This window comes from Drosophila novamexicana, unplaced genomic scaffold (assembly GCF_003285875.2).
Source record: "Drosophila novamexicana strain 15010-1031.04,08,12 unplaced genomic scaffold, DnovRS2.1 tig00001302-arrow-arrow-pilon, whole genome shotgun sequence".
In the NCBI taxonomy this organism is placed as follows: Eukaryota; Metazoa; Arthropoda; class Insecta; order Diptera; family Drosophilidae; genus Drosophila; species Drosophila novamexicana.
In genome coordinates this window covers 1,243,270-1,265,853 of record NW_020824849.1, presented here as the reverse complement: position 1 = coordinate 1,265,853, position 22,584 = coordinate 1,243,270, and the positions used below count along the sequence as shown (strand labels likewise).

Genomic DNA, 22,584 nt, shown 5'->3' with positions numbered 1-22,584 from the left:
TGCACTGAAATTTATACATTTTAATTAAATTGTAAATTGATATTCAAAGCGAAATATGTGTGGGTTAAGCACTTGAATATCTAGTAACAACAGTTCAATGCTTATTCCCCATTTCCTGCTTACGTCCTTAATACCAAATACCCAATTTGTTTGCGTATGCGGTGAACTAGCACTTTATATAGACATAGATATTGGTGTGTTATAACACTAGAAATTTAAATCCGATTTGTTAGTTATATTTAATTCAATTACACGATAACTGCATTTAGTAATTGGGGATAATAATTTGTAGTGACAATAATAATAGAGTGCAACATTGGAATAAATTTCTAATATTGCCGATTATCCTTTTTGTAATTTAATTTAAAATATTTAATATTAAGTAAATTTTATTTTTCCATACACTGACCTTACTAAGATACTAAAAACAAGACATGGTCTTTAAGGAGACCTGCTGACAGACTCAATGACATGTCATTGACTGCGTCATGACCTCACCACCAATAAGAGTCGCGACGTTATTGAGATTGATTTTATATTTATGAAATTATGTGGAACTTTGCTTTGTTTCGCCTCTTGTTTTGCTGGCTTGCTCTCTCTTTTCTACGAGGAATCAAAGTGAAAGCCTTAAGACATTCATTATTTTCTCATTATAATGTTATAAGACTTCATTGTAAGAATATCTTGGGGATTTCATTTTGAGTATGAGATCATGTAAATCTGCCGACTACAGCTACTTAATTAGCAAACTTTTTGGATGCGAATAAAATTGGTGTTAAACAATTAAAGACGCGATGAGTAAACAAAATGTGCAAACAACTAGGTGGTAGATGTCAGGCGGGTTTCGCTTTACGAAACCAGCATAATACAAACTTGAGACGCATAAAGTTGTTAGACGGCGGTTTATGCTGTCGTTCTCGTTCGCGTTGTTGTTGTTTTTGCCACATGGCATAATATTATAGTTGTTGTCGTTGTCGTTGTTGGCGTTAGTAGCACCTTCGTCTAGTGTGCGATGTTCCGCATCAATGAGCGCTGGAGAAATCAGTATTAATTACTTGACTTCTTGTTGGCTCTGAAGCCAACCAAAAACAGCAGCAATGGCACATGTCACACACACACACATACACACACACACACCCAGGCATTGGGTCTGGCAAATTGTTTTGGTGCGTCGCATAGTCGCCATTAAATCTAATGGCCAACTAAATGGCGCATCGCATCGCCCTCTTTTGGCTGAGAGGCTAAGTGGCCACGTTTTTCGTGGAGCTGCAAATCTGGCACTTTTGGGCCACCTACGCGTGTACAAGTAAAAACCAGGTCTGTCAGCGTTATAAGGCGTATGCTGTTCGCAAAAGTTGATTGTGTGTGTTTCGGGGAACTTTCAGTCAGCTAATGGATTTTAAAATTTCAGCCATTACTCAGCGAACAGAGTCAAACGAATTTGGTGCTTCAATTCTCTTTACCATTTGGATGCATTTTTCGCTTTTACTTGCACACATAAGTTTAATTAGTTTAGCTTATGATTATCGCAAAATGAATGCCGAAACAGATATAATGTGGAAATACTTAGCGCTACTCTGATTCATATTTTAATATAGTAATATCGTAGATAAGTGCATTTTATTTGCGCTATACAACACTACTAAAATTTCAGACAGTTCCATTACGTTGCTGTCCAAATTCGAAGTGGCTCGCAAGTGTTTCTTTTTTGACATTAGTCTATATTATATCCAAATTCGATATCAAATTTAATGCAAGATACAATTAACTATTAGCTTGCGCTACTCAACACTGCCCAATGTTTCAATCAGTTATTGTTCAATCCAAATTGGGTTTTGCTTACCAGCACTGTTGCCAGTATTGGCGCATTATTCACTTGATAGATTGATTAGATCGATCCCTACATATGATCGATGACATTGCTTATCGTTAACTGTGCCTTTCCCTATTTTGGTTTTCGTTTATCAACACTGTTGCCAGTGCTGCCACATGCACCCAGCTCGTTGGCACAACATTGAATTTGTATAGTAGTATTTAAATATGCATATTACGTCTTGGCATTGCTTTGCACTAAACAGAGTTGATAAGTGGCTGTGTACTTTGACAGAATTGCAAGAAAGCAGACTTGAAAAGTGGTAAGCTGCTTAGTTTTTGGTAAAACTGCTTAGGAACTGTTGAGCAAAGTGTGCTTGCCGTCTTTTATGCAACGTTCAAGTCACTTTTTATTTTCTTTATTTATACTTTTTTTTCTTACTTCAAAAGTATTTTGAATTTATGGTAAAATTCCAGAAATTTCACCGGAGCTGGCTAAGCACAGGCAAATGCCTGAGAACAACCGCAGACTTGACTTTCGAGTTTGCCCAAAGGCGTCGCAGCCGCAGCCCGCAGCGTGTACGTTGTCTATCGACATTTTGAGGCAATTCAAAAATGTGTAGGGATAGAGTGAAAGGGAGATAGTGGGGGAAAAAGAGGAGGCGCAGCAAAAATCCACAAAAGTCGGTTGCAAGTTTATTTAAATTAGAGACTTAAGGATCGCATAAGTTACACAAATCGTGTTAATAAAATTAGAAATATGCCAGCTGGCAGATATGTCGGTGACTGGGGAACTGACGAGGCCAACTACCTAAATTGACAGCAAATGGGTGAGTGTGTATGTGTGGGTGTGCAAGGGTGTGTGTGGATGTGCAGTGCTCAACAAGTGCGGAAAATCCGAGTTATTCTGCCCGCTACAAATGCAGATGAGCAAACTAAAAAAGAACTGAAGCGTAACTGGGGCGATAGTTGCGCGCTGCATGTTGCACGTTGCACGGTGCAATGTGCAATGTGCTGCCGCTACCCTACCCCAAGGGAGCACCCTGTGGCCGTAATGCGGCTTGTCAGTGCCGCATAAATCATTGAAGGGGATAATAAACTCGACAGGCGGTCGGCACATAACGTTCGCACAGGGTGCACCAAACGTGCTAGCCGAAAGAAATACAGAGACTTGGACAGGCACTTCCAGGAGCAGCGGCTCGGGCAGGGGCAGGTGCAGGAGCAGGATTGCGGCATAGGCAGAGAGCTGGGCCATCTCGATTGGGGCCGGGCACATGTGTGTACCCCCAAACGTGGCACAGATAAGGCCCGCCCGGGCACCAAACAGAGGGCAAAAAACTGCTCATGTTTGATGCCTGTTTGGCCAAGGGCGGCCGGGGTAAAAGTGCGGGCCTGTTCAAATAAAATTAAGCGCACCAACAGCAGCTGCCATTGCATGGGTCATCAAACCGAGCGGCCGCTGCAGTCAGCGCCCATTCCTGCACATTGTATAGGGTGCTCAGGGCATGGGCTCACAGGAAAGTGACTAAGAAAATACTCAATATTAACTCAAGATTAACTTTTGATAAATTTTAAAAAGTATTTAGACTTGAAATTTTGAGTAAAATAATGAAATTATATTTAAATATTTATTTTAATAATTGGAAGATTATTTTTGAAAGGTGTATAAAGAAATACGAAAATATTACTTAAACTAAAACAATTCAAGCTGCGGATGAGATTTATTTTTTCAGTTCTGAATTCTTTAAAATTGAAATAATTTTTTTTACTTCAAAATTTCTTGCGCTCCAGTATTTCAAACATTTTCTCAATCGTTTTGTGTAACTTGATTTGCCAGCGGTTCAAGCTTTAAGCGTTAAGTTCTTAAAGCTTCAAAAACTTGAAAACTAAGTTAAATTAGTAAAGATCGATCTTCAAATTTATATTAAAATCAGCCTTTGCATTTTATTATTGGGGCTTATTTTGTCAACTTCGAATTGAAACTTATGCGAGTGCTTGACAGTTAAATGGATACGTTTGCATACAGGGTGATGGCTTAGTGAGACAGAATACACTTCGTCTTAAATAAATGGGAGCCTTTAAGGTATCGAGAGCGAGCGATTATTTTCAAATAATCGCTTTAGTCCTTTATTAAAGCCCAATATAATGTAAATTGGAAATTAGGTTTGAATGAAATTGAAAGACAATAACATCAGTTGGGTGCCTTTTGAGCCGACATTTCCTTACCCGAGGCACCCTTTAAAGTCCAGAGACAACAGCGTCGCTCACAAACAAATATTTTTCGTAAGTGAAGAAAAATTAGGCACAATAAATTGAACGGAAGTCGCTGCTTAAAAGGGAAAATAAAAACAGCAACGAAAACAAAAACAAAACAAAAAAAAAACAAACAAAAAAGAGAAGAGAAAAACAAGTGAAATACGGCAGGCAAAGCGGAAGCTTGGAAAGTACAAAAACACCGACAACTGGCAAATGTCGACATGGGCTGGGCAAAAGCCGGCTTTCAGGACAAGCGGAGCGGGGGCAACTGGTGTTGTTTGCCTGCGGCTACTGCTGTGGCTATTTGGCCAACACACACACACACACACACATCCACGCGACAGCGACTACGTGTGTGTGTTGTGTCTGTTGTTGTTATTGTCTAGCCATCTAGATTGTAATTCTTGAGCCGCCGTAGGCCCGAAACAAGCTTATGTTTATACCCTGGCAGCTGGTGCCACAATTCTTTTACACAGCTTGTCGCTATATTAGGGAGCACAATCAACAACAAAGCCAACAGCCCAATGAAGCCTGTGATGCCGCCAAGTCTGAGACAAAAGGTGTTGGCGAGATGCTTAGAATCGGGCCAAAAGAAGTTAAGACAATCAAATATTTATAAAATTAAACGCAACACGTTATATTAGCTACATTATTCACGTTATAGCTTGATCAGATCGATAGATCTATCGGAGACACTACAGATCGATAACTATAATTATCGCTTATCGCCAATATCGCTAGCTTTCTCGTCGTAAAGCTTATCGGAAGACTTCAGCCAATTTTTAAGATATCTCAATCTAAGCTCTATAGCGTTAGTTTTTAAGGTTATTTTAAAAATGTCTTAAATGGAGCTTATTCGACGAGTACAACTGATTTTAATGAGATCTGAGCTAAAATCTTGAGCTGTATTTAATTAATGTTGTTTCAAAACCATCTTAAATTTAGTCAGTATTATAGATCGGTAAATTCTATATATCTGCGATGTCCGCGCTGGCAGTTATAATTATGTCGTATAGAGGCTAATAAAAAACATTGTCTAGAGCAATTTCCCAGTCTTATTATGCAGTTATATCATATAACTGTCACATCAGCTTATGCAATAAGAAATTAAGCATTGTTTTCTAAATTGAGGGTATAAAATGTTCGTCAAAAATATATGGTCTAAACATATGTGTTCTACACGCGGAGACACCACTTGAATAAGTCCGCACAACGGGAGCTGTTTAATAGAGACAGACAACTAGACAGCCATATATAGAAGGAGGTAGCGGGAAGCACAGCTGACAGACGTACTGCCAGGACTAGACAAGTATATACACTTATATAAACATATATATATATATTTATGTATATAAATATGTATCAGTCAGACGTGTTGTTCAGCACGCCGCATTGAGATTTTCAATTTCCATATAATGTAGCATGTCGGTGCAACGCCGTTTGAAATGGTTTTGGCAATTTCCGCTGCAAATACCAAACAAAGTAAAACCCAGCGTAACTTGCAAAAACGAAAAATAGAGAAAAACAAAAACGAAAACAAAAACAAAAACTGCAAAGCGACGGACAAACAATGAATCAAATGAATGAATAGAAATTTTATACACGTAATGCCATGGACGGCAATTCAAACCAGCCGACAAATTTGTCGGCAACAATTAGCTAAAGCAAGCAAAAGCATTCTAGCCTATTTTCTCATGCTACTTTTTGAGTTCATATTAGCTAACTATTGTATAAGATAGCGCAGCCGATTGACAAGCTGACGCGCGATTCAAATAATTTACATATTTAGCCATCAAAGTTTAGCTGGTGTTGCCATATATTCAAAGTAAGTGCAGTGTGGCAACCTGAAAAAGCACTTGTCAAATATTTACCAGAGGAAAGTTCCTGTTAAAATCAATATACATTTTACTAATGTTATTTACATTCGCAGCATTAAAGCTTTGAGATATTTTAGAAATGAATTCCAAATTCAATGTGTGCTTAAAATAATTTTTATCTTCATTAAATTAAACACATATTATGCTGTTATATTTGACTGTATGGAGTCATCCAGTAAATTATAATTCTTTTTCTTTTTTTTTTTTTGAGAAAACTGTTTTAGAGTCTAACTATTTTAAATCTGTTTTGGACCACTGTGCTCACATTTTTTCTTTATCTCTTTTTGTTACTCTACAATTTCAGGATTAAAAGTCACTTTTCTTTTCCTGTGACGGCAAAGCCGTTTATTCACTTAATTCTTTGGTCGGGTGTACATGCAATGGTAATTGTGTGTGTGTCTTGTATAACTTGACAAAACGAACTGTGCAGCACATTCGGCTCTCTCCCGCAGTGCTCGCTTTTCTCTTTCAATCAACAAATGCAATTTTTTTTGCATGCGTAATGTTAAAGTAAATGTAGGATTCAACCATTGTAAGAGTGCCTCCTCCCGCTCTCAGTCCCCCGCTGGTTGCCATTGTTAGGGCTTACCTGTCATGTCAAATATTCATAGTGTTTGCTGCTGTTGTCTCCTATTTCAGGTGGTAAAAATGCCGCCCGCTGAGCATCATGTGGCCACGCCCCAAGCGGCTGGCAATGACGACTTTCAACTGGAAGCGAGCACAAGTGCCGAGAAGTGGAAGGATGTGCCGGACAAGTATTTACTGGTGATAGCACACTTGCTGGCTGGCCATAGCAATGAGACGGAGGATATGGAGCGGTTCAATGGCCCGATACTAAAGGCTAGCATTAAATCGGTCTATTGGCTCTTTCTCATCCAGTATGCGGCCCTGGCGCTGCTGGGCGTTATCCTCAATATTGCCATCATTGTGTACATCATGTACCATCGGCTCTACAAGGATGTCACGCATGCGTTCATCATTAATTTGGCCTTCTGCCATTTTGTGCAGTGCGCCCTGGTGTTGCCCATATCGTTGATGGTGATGCTTCTCCAGAACTGGATATTTGGCCAGTTCCTGTGCTTTTTTTTGCCCATGCTTCAGGTGAGTGCCAATGTTACTTATTACTCCCAGCCGGCCAGCACGTTGGCTCCAGCAAATTTTAATTAAACTTACACACGAGCATTGTTATCTCACTTCCCCTTCTGTCTCTCTATATATCTCCCTGGCACACTCCGGTCTCGGCCAGTTCTCATTCTGGACTAACGTTGTAAGGCTGCCAGCGGGCCAGATGAGCCGATAAACCTCATGGCACTACGACAAGTTAATAAACTTAACGCAGCCTGCTTTATCGGTTCGCTCCTCTGTTTCGCACACAATGCCAGAATTGCAGTGCAAACGACAAGGGGGAGTATGGAGTGTGCTGTGGGGCACTGCAGGCTACCAGGCAAACAGCTAGAAACAAAGTAGAGATTGGTCAGAGAAACAGTAAAGAGCCAATAAGACTCTAAAATATGAACCAACTGCAAACAATGAATTCAACTGGTTATTGCGATTTAAGCTCTCTGTGCAGTTTTTCATGAATTTAATGCGTCGAATATAAGCTCCATTTCACGATAGTCAAACACTGGTTTTGATTTAAATCTTTACAAAGGCATAAATTTATAATTCATTTGTAATTCAGTACTGACTAATTAAAACAGATTAGGGTTTCTTACATCGTTTGAATTGAATATAACATAAATTGCATATTACTTTAGTGGAGCATATCGTTTTATATTTTCGAAATGAGTCACATATCGTTGACTAACACTTGCCATGCTATGGCTAGTGTGGCAGCATCAGTTTTTGTGAAACAACTACTCAAGAATGTTGGATATAACATATCCAATTCACATATATTTACTTCTATATAATAAAGCTCGCATAAAAAAAATAATGGAGTTGACTTTTATCAGAGTATTATACCGTTAAATTGCCACATGTCTGCAGGGTATTTAAAATTCGGCATTCCAAAAAACACTCAACTGCTGTTATTGAAATAATAGCTTCAATTAATTAATTATAAGCCAAGACAGTAGAACAAAGTGCTATTTGATACTTATTTGAGCTAGATATCGACAAACCCCGCCCAGCCCCATGAATGTTATAAACATGAATACAAGATTCTTGCCACTTGGTTGGTCTTTAATGGAAAAATTAATTGCTTTTTGGAGAACCAACGTATTTAGAATTATTTACTCCTTGTGACAACTAATGCTCACGTCAACAAATACACATTTAAAATAATAGTAAAAAACCCGGTCCGTATGTACTCACATTTGTAAATGTGTGTGCATAAAAATGTACACATTTTGCTCAGATTCACTTCACAAGCAGAATAGCTTTTATTAAAAGACATTACTTTCAACGATTAATTCTTTAGAGCTATATGCTATTGTAGGAAGTGCAGGGAAAGAAGCAAAAGCAAAGTTGGTCCAAAAGATACGAACTATATTTTCGACCAATCATTCCTGTTTCATATAGTGGTCCAATCTATATATATATGCTGATTTAAAGAGAAGCGACATGCTTGGCCATGTATGTATCAACTCGTCTGTTTATATGTATATATGCTATGAGATCGGAGGCGTATTTAATAGCCTATACACGAGTACAACACTTTTGCCATTTATGGAGAAAAACAAGAAGGAGTTTAGCCTTAAGCTAAAATGTTGCATTATTTTGTGGGCTTTTTGGCTGCAAATCGCAATTCGTTTCGATTCCCCAAACACGCACGACTTCACGCGACACGCGCCCATCCCCGAGGCTTTTCTCATTTCTGTGACAGCCAAAGGGCTACCAACTGAACCTAATTGGCATGTCAGGCGCCTTAAGAGCACCTGAAAATCAAAAGACCGTAACGATACCTATCCTAAGTGATTTGCCAGTCCACACTTGGTTCAACACTTTGCGCCCCTTGTCACCTGTGACATTGCCAGCACCCACGCAATAGCTCCTGCCGCGTCTTATTGTCAAAGCCACAATGATTGACACGTCTCACAGCTGCAGGTATATTGATGTATATATATATACACACATATCTGTATGTGCATTTGTCTGTGTATATGTAAGGCATTGGCGAAAAACAGAAATTTACTCTCATTCAATTTATTTTGTTACTTTTATTTAACGTCCTCAGCTCGGCTTTTTCTCAGAGTTTGACGAAAATAAATGTTACATGACAGGAGTATAAGTTTCGATAAAATGATTAATTTTTTTCTTTTATTTATCTTTATCTGTATTCATTGAAAATGGGTGAAATGTTTATTTGTCACCCGAAAAGCATAAGAGCCAGACACAACAAATTTGGTGGGCAGGCTCTAGTACGGTGGACACAGCTTAAGTATATTTTACTTTTTGTAGAAATCCCTCAATTTTCACAAAATTGAATAAATCCTATTTTTAAAGGTAAAGCCATGCGCTTTAAAATCTGTATACATTTGAGTGTCATATTTAAGCCCTGAAAACTTCATAGAAAACTGACTTTTAACACCAAAGTTAGTCAAGAATGCATTTCCCGACGTGTGGCTCCTAGGTGAAGAAGCAGCACAGCCGCTGAGTGAAATGCGCAGCAAATACAGACAATGACGTGTACACAGAGCAATAATATCATATGTATGTACTCAATTTTGAAGTGCAGCCTTTACATGCTAGCTGCTGCTTCAGATTGTATTACAGACGCATTTGGAGAGGCAAAGAGCCAAGAGGCAAAATCGTAAGCAAAGGATATGATTCGATTTGATTGCTATCACAATGGGCGACAAATAGCAAACGGATATTTGTGGCATTTACGCACACATTTATCTTTGTGTGCGTGTGTGTGTGTGTGTGTGTGTGTGTGTGTGTGTGTGTGTGTGTGTGTGTGTGTGTGTGTGTGTGTGTGTGTGTGTGTGTGTGTGTGTGTGTGTGTGTGTGTGTGTGTGTGTGTGTGTGTGTGTGTGTGTGTGTGTGTGTGTGTGTGTGTGTGTGTGTGTGTGTGTGTGTGTATTTGTGCGAGCCCTGCGCGCCTTGCCCCACCATTGGAATTGATTGATGCCACAGCCCACAAACATTTCAGTTCACTTCGATGATGCCTTGAATTTCTTTATTTCAAGACAGACCCAAATAAATGCACATTGCATTTACGACTATATCTTTTTTAACATTCCTATGTGTCCTGTCCTGGCACATCACCAGTACGCTTGCTGGTGAATTTTCATGTCACTCAGTCACTGGGCTAGAAATGTGAGTGGAACTGAGCCAACTCCAAGTGCTCAAGTCCTTTTGTTCAAGTGCTTAAAATTCTTAGTTCCATATCTTAGTCCGGCAATATGAGTGCTTAACTAAAGTCATCTACAGAACATTGTATAGAACATTCAATTTTATCAAAATCTTAAGAAGATAGATCTTTGAACCTCATAGAAAAATTTGAATTATGCTCGATAAAACCCATTTACTTTCGACCATTTTTCATTCCTTTTTTCGTAATTACTAAATAACAAAGTACACAAAAAAAATAAAGGTAAAATTAGAAATTACTGCTGGATTTGAACCAACGACTTCACGTTTGCTGTGCTAACAAGCTAAATTTACACAGCACATTTGATTGTTGCTGTCCTTTGTCCTTTTGAGTAAATATTTCCCATGATTATTGTTTGAGTTTCCATCAAATTCGATTAGCCTCACTAACTAGATTAATCTGGATTAATATGTTAAACAAGTATACAATTTTAATGCTGCAAGGGTATTAAAGCTTCGATAGCCAGAAGATTTGTTCTCCACGGCTTCGCCTAGGTACTTGGTTATGCCAAGACGTATAGACTGACCATTGCCCATTGCTTAACAATCTGTTAAATATATCATATACACACGCACGCTCACGCACACCTACATGTGCGTGAGGTGTTGTCACAATATCCAATCTGAACTCAAGCAAATAAATAAACAAAGCAAAGACCTAGCCTAAAATGGATAGTCGGGCAAATCTTTGAGATTTCGCCATTCGAGCATAACAAGATGTTGCCATACACATACATACATACACACACACGCACACACATATATATATATGAGTACATATGTGAGTGCGCAGCCAAGCGAGCCGAACCTGCTCCATTGGTGGTTGCAACAACAATCAGAGGCAAACAAATTTGTTTCAATCACCGCACACGCCCAAAAAATATTTGTCCGAACCATTCGACTAAGTTAACAAAGCTGAGGAATCAGCCAGCACCAGCTTTTGCCTTTTCCATGACCGCCCATCCCCCTAATCTGGTATCTCTTTGTTTGTGTGCTTGCAGGACATACCGCTACACGTTGCCATGATATCGCACATCCTGATTGCCTGGGATCGCATGCGCTGGCTAAACGATCCGCTCAAGGGGCGCATACCCGGCTTCGTCTGCTGCTGTGCCACCTGGCTAACTGGGATGGTGATTGCCCTGCCCTATCCAATTTATACGATTTACGTGGAGCTTGGGGTGAGTATTCATGAACATGAGCAAGCTTAACGTGTTGCTTTATTAAAAATTACGCGTTGTCATATGTGTGTATTTCTATATCTCTGTGTGTGCGTGCGAATATTTGAATGTGTCACTTTTGTACCTGCCTAGATCAAAGTGAATGCAGCAGACCGTTAAAGCATTAATCTGAGCTACTTGACATTCAAAGCATCGACCTCTGCAGACACTGAAAATCTCAAAATGCTCCTTAAGTTGTTCAAGGAATTCTCCGAAGAAATTTTGAAGGCGCTTCACAACAACCAAAGAAGAATAGAAACAGAATTTTACCCAACAATTGCTGCTTAAAATCAATCAATTTTAATCGCTCACAATTTTGTATTGTACAAATTCATATTTAACAGAAGTTTTTCGATTTCTACTTAAATATTTCGCAGTAACAATTAAATTAGATTTTTATTTGAAATTTCCTAATATAATAACTTTTATTATTCTGAAAATAACAATTATTTAAAATTTGTCTTTTTTCTGCCATGCTAACTATTCGCGGCAGTTACTGAAAAATCTTCAATTAAGTCAAAATATATTGTCATTGTCATATTGTCATTTTTCCGATTTCTGAAAACTAAGTTTTTCGAACTTTTTGCTATGCTTGTCGATCTGTTAAGAAATATATATACTTTGTAGATCTTGAGGCCTTAAAAAGAGGTTTTTTCTCACTAGACAAGTTCAAGCTAATGTAAATATCAGTAATCGGTGACTGTTATCGATAACATTCCGATAAAACTAGCATGAGCTCTTTTTATTGAAAGAAGTTTGCGAAATAAATGTGTAACAGTTAGCATGATTAAGATATACAATTATAATTTGATATTTTCTAATCCCGCCATGATTTTTGTAGAATTGGAAGGCGATGTTTCACACCTACTTAAAATGAACAGCTTATCGCGTTGTTACGGTTTTCGGTTCGCGAAATGGTTCAGTGGGCTTAGTTTGTCTCATGTGTTATACAATGTGCGCTGTCGCCTCGTTTGCATCCACCACGCCATCGTCTGGGAAAGCCCCAGCGGTCTGATTAGCAACTAGAAACTGGCAAATGGCAACTGGCAACTGGCAAATGGCAACTGCAGCGGTTCATTGCGAGACGCCCGGCAATGTTGGCCCGCTGCTCTGAATGGGGGAAATGCGGCATGCGGGGGGGGGGGGGGGGGGGGGGGTTGCGTCTGTCTGGCTGTTAGCACGTGTGATGGTGTGTGGGCCAATTTGAAACTCGTTAACATGGCTTGTCAACTGCGCTTCTATTTTGCTGCCAAAATATTTGCAACATGGGGGTTTAAAGTGCGCCCACGACAACGACAACAACGCACATAAATATTTATGGGCCATAAAGTGTTGCAACTTTTTGATACACTCAACGTGCTCATGTTTCTCTCTACTGTCCTTTTCTCTCTATCTCTTTCGCTGTCTTGCTCGCCGTGTATGTGTGAGAAAGTGCATATGTGTATTTTTAGGCCTGGCCTGTTGATGCCTTGCTTGCGAGGTGCCGATAATTATCGAAAGCAGCCGTTTAACCGCACAAATACACAATTTATGAAAAAAGCTTAAACTCTTCCTTAAATAAGTTTTCGGTATAACTTTATTTATATGATAAATTCACATTAATAATTCTTAAATTATCGATAGACTACTATATATCGGAAGATTTTAAACAGAAAATGGAGTCCAGCGCATCGGCACATCGGCCAACTATATCATATAGCTGTTCTGTAGCTATTCTCACATATCTGCAAGAGGCAAATATCTACAAGGGTATTAAGTCTTCGGCCGAATATTTGCTTACTCTCTTGTATTTATTTTGTATTTGTGGGTAGTTGTTCCAGTTATTGTGCTGGGGTTTTGAGTACTGGACCGGAGCTTTTATTTATTTTTTTTTTTATTAAAAAATTAAAAAGTTCAAATTTGTATAAAAGGTAACTTATTTCAGTTATTGCATTTTGCATTAAGATAATGGAAATATGCATATAGATATCTCAAATATTGACTGGCAAACCGGAAATTATAGTAATAACCATTTAAAGCCCCGCACCGTAACAGTTGCCACACTCACATATTGTAAATTAATTTATGAGCTTAAATAAGAGAGTGCACTAAGAGCGAAAATAATATTTTTATTTATTCTAGGCAGGCTAATGAAGTGGTGCGGGCGGCCAAGTTGAAAATTGGGACTTGATATTGCTGCCACTTGCCGCTGGCCACTTGCCACTTGCACCAATGTGCTTGAAGTGGCAGTCTTTCTGGGTCGAACAGGTAGCGCCGAGAGCCAAACCCTTCAGTTGTCCAGCTATTGGGCGAAACGCTCAGGTCAGCTCATATATCATGATTGGGTCAGTTGCTTGCCTGGCTTGTTGGCAATTATATGTGGTATTTATGAAGCAGAAGCTATATGGTATACTTATACATTTCTGGGGACGCCAAACGACAATTTGTATAATTTATATGGCAATTCAGTGAATGTCTGGGGCACATAACAACCGACGACCTGCAAGCAACAAGTGACACATGCGGCACGATGATGATTATTTCAAGGATGATGACCAAGATATTGATGATAATGATAACTACTTGTGTAGCGATAATAATAATCAGTCTGATGATAATTGCGACGATTTATACTATTTATGCCCAAACGTCTATTATCATTATGTGCCGGGCGAGTGTGTGTGTGAATGTGTGTGTGTGATTGTATGTGTGCATACTTATAAGGCAGTCAAACTCAATCAGTCGTCAATAATATCATTAATTCAATACACATGCATATATGCGTATGCTTAATTTGTTCGCAGTGCTAGGACCCAGGCAAAAGGCACACAACAAAAAAGCACAACAACCATAAGGATACGCATCGTATAGCATCGGACCTAAACCCGCCTTAGATACCCATTGCTGGCGGAGGGCTTATTATCTCATTTGGGTTCGCCTCATGTGCAATTTATGAATATTTTACGTATACGTAATAGCCGAATTGCTGCTGAAGAGGGTAGAAGTGATGTGCCATTTGCCTTGGTATTTCTATTTGAGTTCAACAAATTGCTTTGACATGCGGACACACACATGAACACATGCACACATACACATACGGACACATGCGGGCACCCACTCGCTCTCCGTCAATGTGAACTTTGATTCGTCATGTGGCAAGCGATTCCATGGTGTTCCTGCAATCTTACACATTCCTTTATGCCCTGTCTGTGATTAACAATGATATTCGGAAATCATCTATGATATGAATTTTGATAGGTCTGTTGCGAGCGGGCTAATTCGATACAAATATGGCAGTGTCTGTATTTTAAACTGACTTCAACAGAAGCTCTAACACAAAGGCAACTAAACATAATTCTACATAAATTGACAGCAACACATTTGCTAAAAAGTGAAACATATTCTGGGCAAAGGTTGAACATACCCTTTACCAAATCTCGACCAAATATGTATAACAAACTTAAGAGATCAGGATGGGGTGAAACATGGAACGAAACTTCAATGGAATTCGTTAGATAAATGACAGCTGCGGCTTAAGCTGAACCGAACATTATTTTCTTAACTAATTGTTTTTAGATATTATAAAACATAATTGCAATTTTTTTCCTTTTAATTTTTGACTATATTTTCAGTACTCTGAATACGAACAATATCCAATTTTTTTTTTCATGTGCAATTGTCAAAAACAGGACGAACCAAAGGTCGAACCAAATCCAGAAACTAGTTCATGCAGGTTGAAAAACCGGGTTCACGAGCCGAACCTTTAGACGAGGCATGTTTTCGAAACGTGAACCGAACGAACAACAGACTTGACATACATATTATAGTTGAACCAGTTTTTAAATCATGTTTGAATCGGTTCGCATGCATGCAACTGATAGCATTGCTTTGCTTAGCCTGAACTGGCTGTGAAAACAGAATTTAAATTAGTTACTTGTACTTGATATGTATTTACTATTTAGCCAATATGTACTTCTTTTTTATCGATTTAAGTTTCTATTTGTTTGAAAAACTTTTTACATTGCATGTGCAATTGTTTCGGTAGCCTTTAATCGGTTTATCGATCGGCAACGTGATAAATTTGTTAAGTTTGCATTGAAGTTAAACTCTTTGCTAATGGCTGAAAGTCTCCCTTTTGCCTAAGCACAAGTTTTCGGTTTGAGTTGCGGGTTCAAGTTCAGGCCCGGCAGGTGGAATGCAATGCAATTTCATCGCATGGTCAACTTTTATTCATCTTTGTCAGAATATGCCAAAAAGTTTTTGCGCCAAAAAATGGCAAAAACAAAATATTCTCAAATTGAAAATGTTTTATATTTTCATTGGTCCCAGTTCGCGTCCAAGTGCCAGCCCCCCCGTGTTGGGCAATGAAAATGTCAACGCCGAAACAAATTTGTTTCGAAGTATGGTGGAAAAAAAGCAAACCTTTTTACCTACATCAAGTCCAATATGTCATAAGCTTGATATTGTGTGGCGTAAATTTGGTCCCCTTTTTTTTTACTTTTAATACCTCGAAATCATTGAAAATGGCTAAAGCGGGCATCATAGTTTCGTGCAAAGCCATGCACTTGGTATATACCCAATTTATGTCTGCCATATGTGCTGAAAATTTCATAAACATAGGACTTTAAGCAGCGAAGTTAATCTAAAAAAGTTAATGAAGAAGAAGCGGAGGATCGTGTGTGTAGGTCCATTCATCCATATCTATATGTAACGCCAGCTTGTCGCTGTGTTCAGCGTGTCTGCTAGTCGAGCATACCCAAATGGAGCACTCTAACCTGTATTATATGTTTTTTGTTTTCTGCAAATTAACATTTTCGCATAAAACTGTCAGAGAATTTCGACCGCAGTCTGTCAATTAATAACAAGTTATGTGAATCTAAAAATTAACAGATAAGAACAGGAACCGGCCAAGGGATTTATAACTGGCTTAGCTGAAAGCTTCTGCGTCTTCTCGATATTCGGCAAATTAAATTCAAAAGGTGCAAATGCTCGCACAACAATGCAGGGACGTGGATGCAGAGTCCTGCTAGTCCTGGCCACACCCTTGGCGGACAATAACGTGGCTAGAGTTTATTTATTTGTTTACGACGATTCCATTGTTGTTGTTATCTTTGTTGTTGTTATCTTTGTTGTTGTAGTTGTTGTTGTTGTTGTTGTGTGCAAGGTCTTGTTACGAATATCCGCTTGCCCGCATTGACTTTGGCACGAAGCGTTTCCTAATCCTCAGGCCATCACCCACGCTCTCCGCCCCATCCTCATTATTAACCATTGAACTTGCCCGGATATGCGCTTGGAAAGCGAAATTATCCTGCAGGCCACGAGTCATGAAAATAGAAGTCACTACGCAAAAAGAAACGGCAAATCGTAAACAAGCGTGGCAAGCGTGGCAACACGACATTTTATGGGGGGATCACGAGCTTCAAAGGGGCACGAGATTAATCTTGGCATTAGAAAAGGCACTCCCACGATCCATAGTTCATGTAGGTCAACTTTGAAGGTGTTGATTGGCATTTGAAGCCAACATGTATCCTAGATTATAGCTTAATGTGTTGGCTTCTTTAAATATTAGACAAAAAATTGCCAATCTAATAATGTGGCTTTTAATGCTAACAAGACAAGGATTATTAATTGAATTTCCATTAATCATCTAATATTATGTCTGTGCTAGCAAGCTTTCTATCAGCTAAATTAAAAAGGGAATGATTCATGCCAGAGTTTAAAACCGTTAAGAGTTAGTCAAAGTTAAAGTTAAAACAAAATCATTGGATGGTTTTTTGACTAGTTCCCAAACAAAATAAAACATAAAACATGTTGAAGTAAATTCCTAGAAAATCAGATGTGATAGAATAACGGACTGCTGCTGCTTTTGGACTTTTGTATTGAGAATTGTCTTTTATGAAATCAACACAAATTTGGTTAAGCATATTGTTTTACATAGGTGGGTCTGGTTATTCGGTAAGAATCACCTCCAAATATCGGATTACTATTCAATTTTTGTAGAGTTTAAGGTCAGAGCTGAATCGCACGACTTTATGACATTTTGGTCCATTTGCCTGCTTTAGACACGGCTTTAAGGATTTGGCAACATCCTTAGCCTGGACGGGTTTCGACGACTTGCGCTTGCTTGGCATGGAGACAACATTTTGATACGAGGTCACCGACGCCCCCCGAATCCGGTCCGTTGCGCCCAACCCTGGTAGGCTGCATAGCTTTCGATTGGATCCCCTGAAGATCGAGTAGAGCTGTGAAGTCTCCTTTAGCGGGAAATGGAGCGACCCAAGTGCCAGCTTCTTTTGCATTCCGTTGAAATTGATGTGCAAAGTATTTGACATGTCAACTAGCTGGTGTATGTCCGCGGGTGGTTGCCAGCCCAGCCCAGAACGTTGCTAGAGTTTTCCCGGAAACTTGACGCCGACGATGATATAAGCGCGAAATTCAACCGAAAATGTTGTGACGGAAAATGAATAACAAAGCTCATAAGCCCAAAACAAAATAAATCTACTATTCACCAACAATATTTCAACCTATCAAATTTTTCATTCTGCTCAGCTACTTAGTTGTTGCCTCATGTCTCAGAAAGAGATTCAATGTAATTTTAAAGGGTATTAAAGATATGACTAGCAGTCAAATATGGGATGCAGTTGCGACAGCGATAGCATTGATAAGTTGGCAGCATCTTATCAAGCATTTGGCAACGCAGATCGAGCAATTCAAATACTCTGTTGACAAACTGATAGAGAGTATATTCGCCCGTATATGATACATTAAATATATGCTCATGCATTTCCGCTTGTCAGACGAAATGTCTAAGTTCTTACACTGTGAACAGAGCATTGCGCAGTCGGTCACACGATAGTGCGATGTTCCTACTGTAACTGCCTGCTGTGCACATCTCTGGCAGTTGGCTGAGCTGCCTGCTAAGGCTTTCACACAGAGCTTAGCTAATTAGAATATGAGAAGAAAAGTAAAAATTTGCCTGCCTACTCATTAATGCGGCTGTTAAAGTTAACAAGTAGACAAGAAGAAGGAGGAAGCGAGCTTTTTTAATTGAAATCTTCTGTTGCGCCTCAAATTGCAAATTCCTTTTGATATTTAAAGTTTTAAAAAGTACTGACAAATAGTTTAAATAGAAACTTTTGCGCAGTAGCATTTGAATGCATAGCTGCTGTATTGTATCTCTTTTATGTAGGAGCATTCAAAAACCGAGTGTAATCAAATGTTTCCTTGGTATTTGCTTTGCGGACTAATACAACAATTTTGCAAAAGTTGCACACACATGACCGTAAATGCGACTTCCGCTCCACCCGGAAATCGAAGTGGCCCGCCGGCGGGTGCCCCATTCGGTTGCGTATTTTCCTTTCATTTTCTCTCTCTCTCTCCCTCGCTTTTTATCATAACCATCATTATTGTTATTATTATGAATGTAACTATGTTAGGAGCCCGACCATTCTGTTTGCGCGTGTGTGCTTGTCTAAGGCTTATTAAATTCCCATTTACCGGGTGGCACAGAGGACCCATGCAAATTGTGCTCTCAGTCATAGAAAATTAGCTAAGTTCTCTCTTGGCCACGGGCCATGTGCTGATTGCATTGATGAAAGTAAAAGCCACGGCAATAAGGAGAAACTCTCCTCCTCTCTCTGCATCGAGACACATGCATGCATGTGTGTATGCATGCGCCCGACCCTTGCCAAATATGATTGCATGCATACGAATAAGTTAGCAAAACATTTCCGGAAACTGAAAGAGGTGTGGTGTTTCAGGTAAAGAGAAGCCAAGTCCCATTTGAAGATGTTAATAGCAGGTCGACTCAGTTAACATATATATATTTCAACCGCTCATGTTAGTTAACATGTTAGTAGTCTGTTAAGACTTAGCTTTTAGTTCTTTTTTTTTAATATAAAACACATATATTTATTCAAAAAATCTCATATGGATGTGATCAAGCTTTTGGCTATGACTTTTCAAAGATTTTCAAAGATCTTTTTTTAAATTCATTTTAGAATTCATTGAGGAATGTATTCCTGCTTAGTGTATATGGGAGTTATACATTTTTCGGACTCAAACTCATATCCAAGGATTTTTAAGAGAATTTTTTTTTGGAAAATGGCGGTCAAAGTTTCAAGTTTCTTCCGTTTCCGGATGCAAGCTTATTTTCAAAGATCTACATAAAAACTTAATGAATACGAACCTTAGCGGTTCTGAAAATTCCATTCGCAACCGGGGAAAATAGGTGACAAACTTTTTTGTTTACCATTCGGTTGGCTTCTTAATCATGTTTAAATATCTGAGTAAACTATAATATGAAACGTGGACAAAAAGATAGAACGGACGTGAATTGGGTGGAAAATTAATGATCAAAATTTAAGGCAAAACTTGCTCAGACCATGACGGGAAACACCAGCTAGTAAATTATTATACGTACATGAACTTAAAATTAGAGAATCTTGGTCGAAAAATCCTGTGGCTCCAACGACTCTTACTTACCACAAGTATGCTCCATAAGTAGAGCAGGAGAGGCGAGTCACCTTGGCAGTGGGCAGGGGGGCTGCACAAAACATGCTCTGCAAGGACACACACGGAGTAGGGTTAAGAAAAAATGTAGCATACTTATGAGGGGCAAATATCAACTGAAGCTCCGTGGTGGTTTCCTTTGTGGTTTTCTTGTTATTAATGGACAAATGTGTATTGCTTTCAATGGAAAATCTAAAAGGCAAGCAATACACGCTCCGCTGCAGAGGCAGCTGCAGCGGATGCCCCCCGCCGCTTGGCCACAAGCTGAAATACTTGTAGATTTGTGGCACATAAAATACCAATTCAAATTCGCCCGACTTTTGCTTGTGTGTGCTGTTTACCAGCTGCACACCACAGGATGCGAACCTGCCCCCGAATGGGCCAGAAGGGGACAGCTCGGCTTTATTTCGCAGTGATTCGCCGCAATTTTAATGGCTTAGCTGTTGTGCGAATTGCGTGGCAATGGCCAACGAACTCTCATTGATTTTATGCGTCCCACAATCGCTGGTTCTCTGACTCGCTGCCTCGCTGCTCCGCAGGCAATCAATTTTTATTGCCCCAGCAGCCAACAGCTGGAGCCCAATGACAGCTGCTCTAATAAGATGAAAACATCTCCACACCCAAAAAACCCGGAATATGCTTGCTCCAGCCAGTCCCAGCCGTCATGAGGACATTTCACAAATTTCATATGCATGCAGGTAAAATTTGTTGTTGCCCTGTCTTTGCCCCTGCCCTCTTATCCCTATCTACCGACATTTCCAAATTTCGGATAAATGTTTTACATATTGTAAAATAACAATATAAAAATTTAGCTAACGCAACAACGTGGGTTTCTCTGAAAGTAATCGTATGGGCATTGTAAAGGAAGCAAGAAGGCAAACTAATATATACAAGAAAATCTGCTGAAGAGTCGAAACGATTTCGATTTGGGATTCACGATTAAAACAAACTTTTATTAATGTTTATGTTAATTTAAAATAAAAAACTTTTTCGAAATTTTGATGTATCTTAAATATTAAATCTCTTCGATAATTGCCTGCTGTACTGGAAATATGTAAAATCTCTCATATTTGTACATACAAAATTCGGGCTAAATTTTATCTCAATCCAAAATTGGCATTATGGCGCAATTATGGTTAGACCAAATAAACTGGATAGAGACTCGCTTTGTATGCCTTGTAAAATTGTTACCTAATATTTCTTGAAATTTTTCTTAAAATAATTTTGAAATAAAACATACTTGGCCTTTTAATATGGCTTCGCCTTAGTAAAGATAACATAAGCTTGGTTTTTTTCAAATATATCATATCATGTTATTTATATATTTGATTTATATATTGATGTCTAAGCAAATAGAGTTTCTATTATACTTACTTTTGTATGGACCCTCGCATGTTTTGTTAAAAGCTTGCCCGGGCTTGACTGGGCGGGGCGCAGCATTCTACTTAAGATGGCATCTAAAATGTTCCTCTAATATTTATGTACTCTAATGTGCGTATGGGTGTGCGCGTGTGTGTGTGTGTGTGTGTGTGTGTGCGTGTGTGCGTGTGTGTGTATGTATGTCGGCTTCTGGGGGCGAGCACCTTGAGTTGGTGAGCACTTCAGTAAAGTCCTGACAATATTGTATGCCAATGCGTCTTCCCGTTCAAGTGGTTGGCCCCAGTTGATGATTTTGTTGCTGCTCATCTTATGGCCATATCGTAAGCGGCTTTTGCAAACAATTTGTTATTGCTGCTGTTGTTGTTGTTATTGTTGTTGCTTTTGTTCAACTGGCTACATATGCAATATCCAAAAGAGGAAAATAAATTCCAAACTGTGCAATGCATTCGTAATGAACTTTTTGCCAACTGCAAAGCTGTATAAAATACGTACAGTGGGTGACCGAAATGCAGGTACACCAACTAAGCTTCAAGAAAATCAGCTACTTCTTTGTAGAGGGTATTATATTTTTCTCCTGAAATGCATAACGCATAGAAGGAAACATCTCAGACTCCATAAGGTATATATATTCTTGGACAACAGCCGTGTTGATGTAACCATGCCCGTCTGTCTTCATTCCTTTTTCTTCCTGGCAATACATGTACATATAGTATGTAACATTCGATCGTATCGGACTGCCTATAGCTTTCACAGGAATGATCCGCGTCCCCTAGCAATAAGGAATACAACAGATATACATAGCTGTCTTTCTAGAAGTTAGCTGAGTGTTGCCACACTTTCGTGGCGCACTGTATAATGATTCTGATGCGCAACCGATTTCAATATAAAGTTCTTAGAATACTTATTCATCTATTCTGGCAAATATAAAATGTCCATTATCAGCCCATATACATGCATGCATGCACTAAGACATCAGAACCGTGTCAAGCCGTATAAACTCACATTTAAAGGTCACATGGATGGGGAGGGGCGGGTATCGAAGGGGAGTTCTATAAAGAAAATGAGCTTTTGTGCTCCATACAGAAAGCGTCTAAAGGGTGCACATGCTGCCCACGTATCATTCACTTAGTTTATACAACTATAGACTTTTTCTCTCTGTCTCCCTTACAATTTCCCAGAACCGAATCTCATCTGCATTTTGCGCAGAGTTGGATCTGGGGGGAATGGGGCAG

The 22,584-nt window shown here is 39.1% G+C and overlaps 1 protein-coding gene across 2 annotated transcripts in view; it reads left to right on the top strand.

The window, feature by feature from the left end:
- LOC115767040 overlaps window positions 1–22,584 on the top strand; it is a 53,886-nt gene that overhangs the window by 18,684 nt on the left and 12,618 nt on the right. Inside the window, exons 1-3 of one of the 2 annotated variants that reach the window (XM_030711170.1) lie at window positions 2,061–2,135; window positions 6,585–7,046; window positions 11,264–11,443. In XM_030711170.1, the coding sequence (XP_030567030.1) occupies window positions 6,594–7,046; window positions 11,264–11,443 (633 nt within the window). In that variant the 5' untranslated portion in view covers window positions 2,061–2,135; window positions 6,585–6,593. Of the gene's footprint in view, window positions 1–2,060; window positions 2,136–6,584; window positions 7,047–11,263; window positions 11,444–22,584 lie in introns of those variants that run through there. The other variant, XM_030711169.1, reaches the window with a different exon arrangement.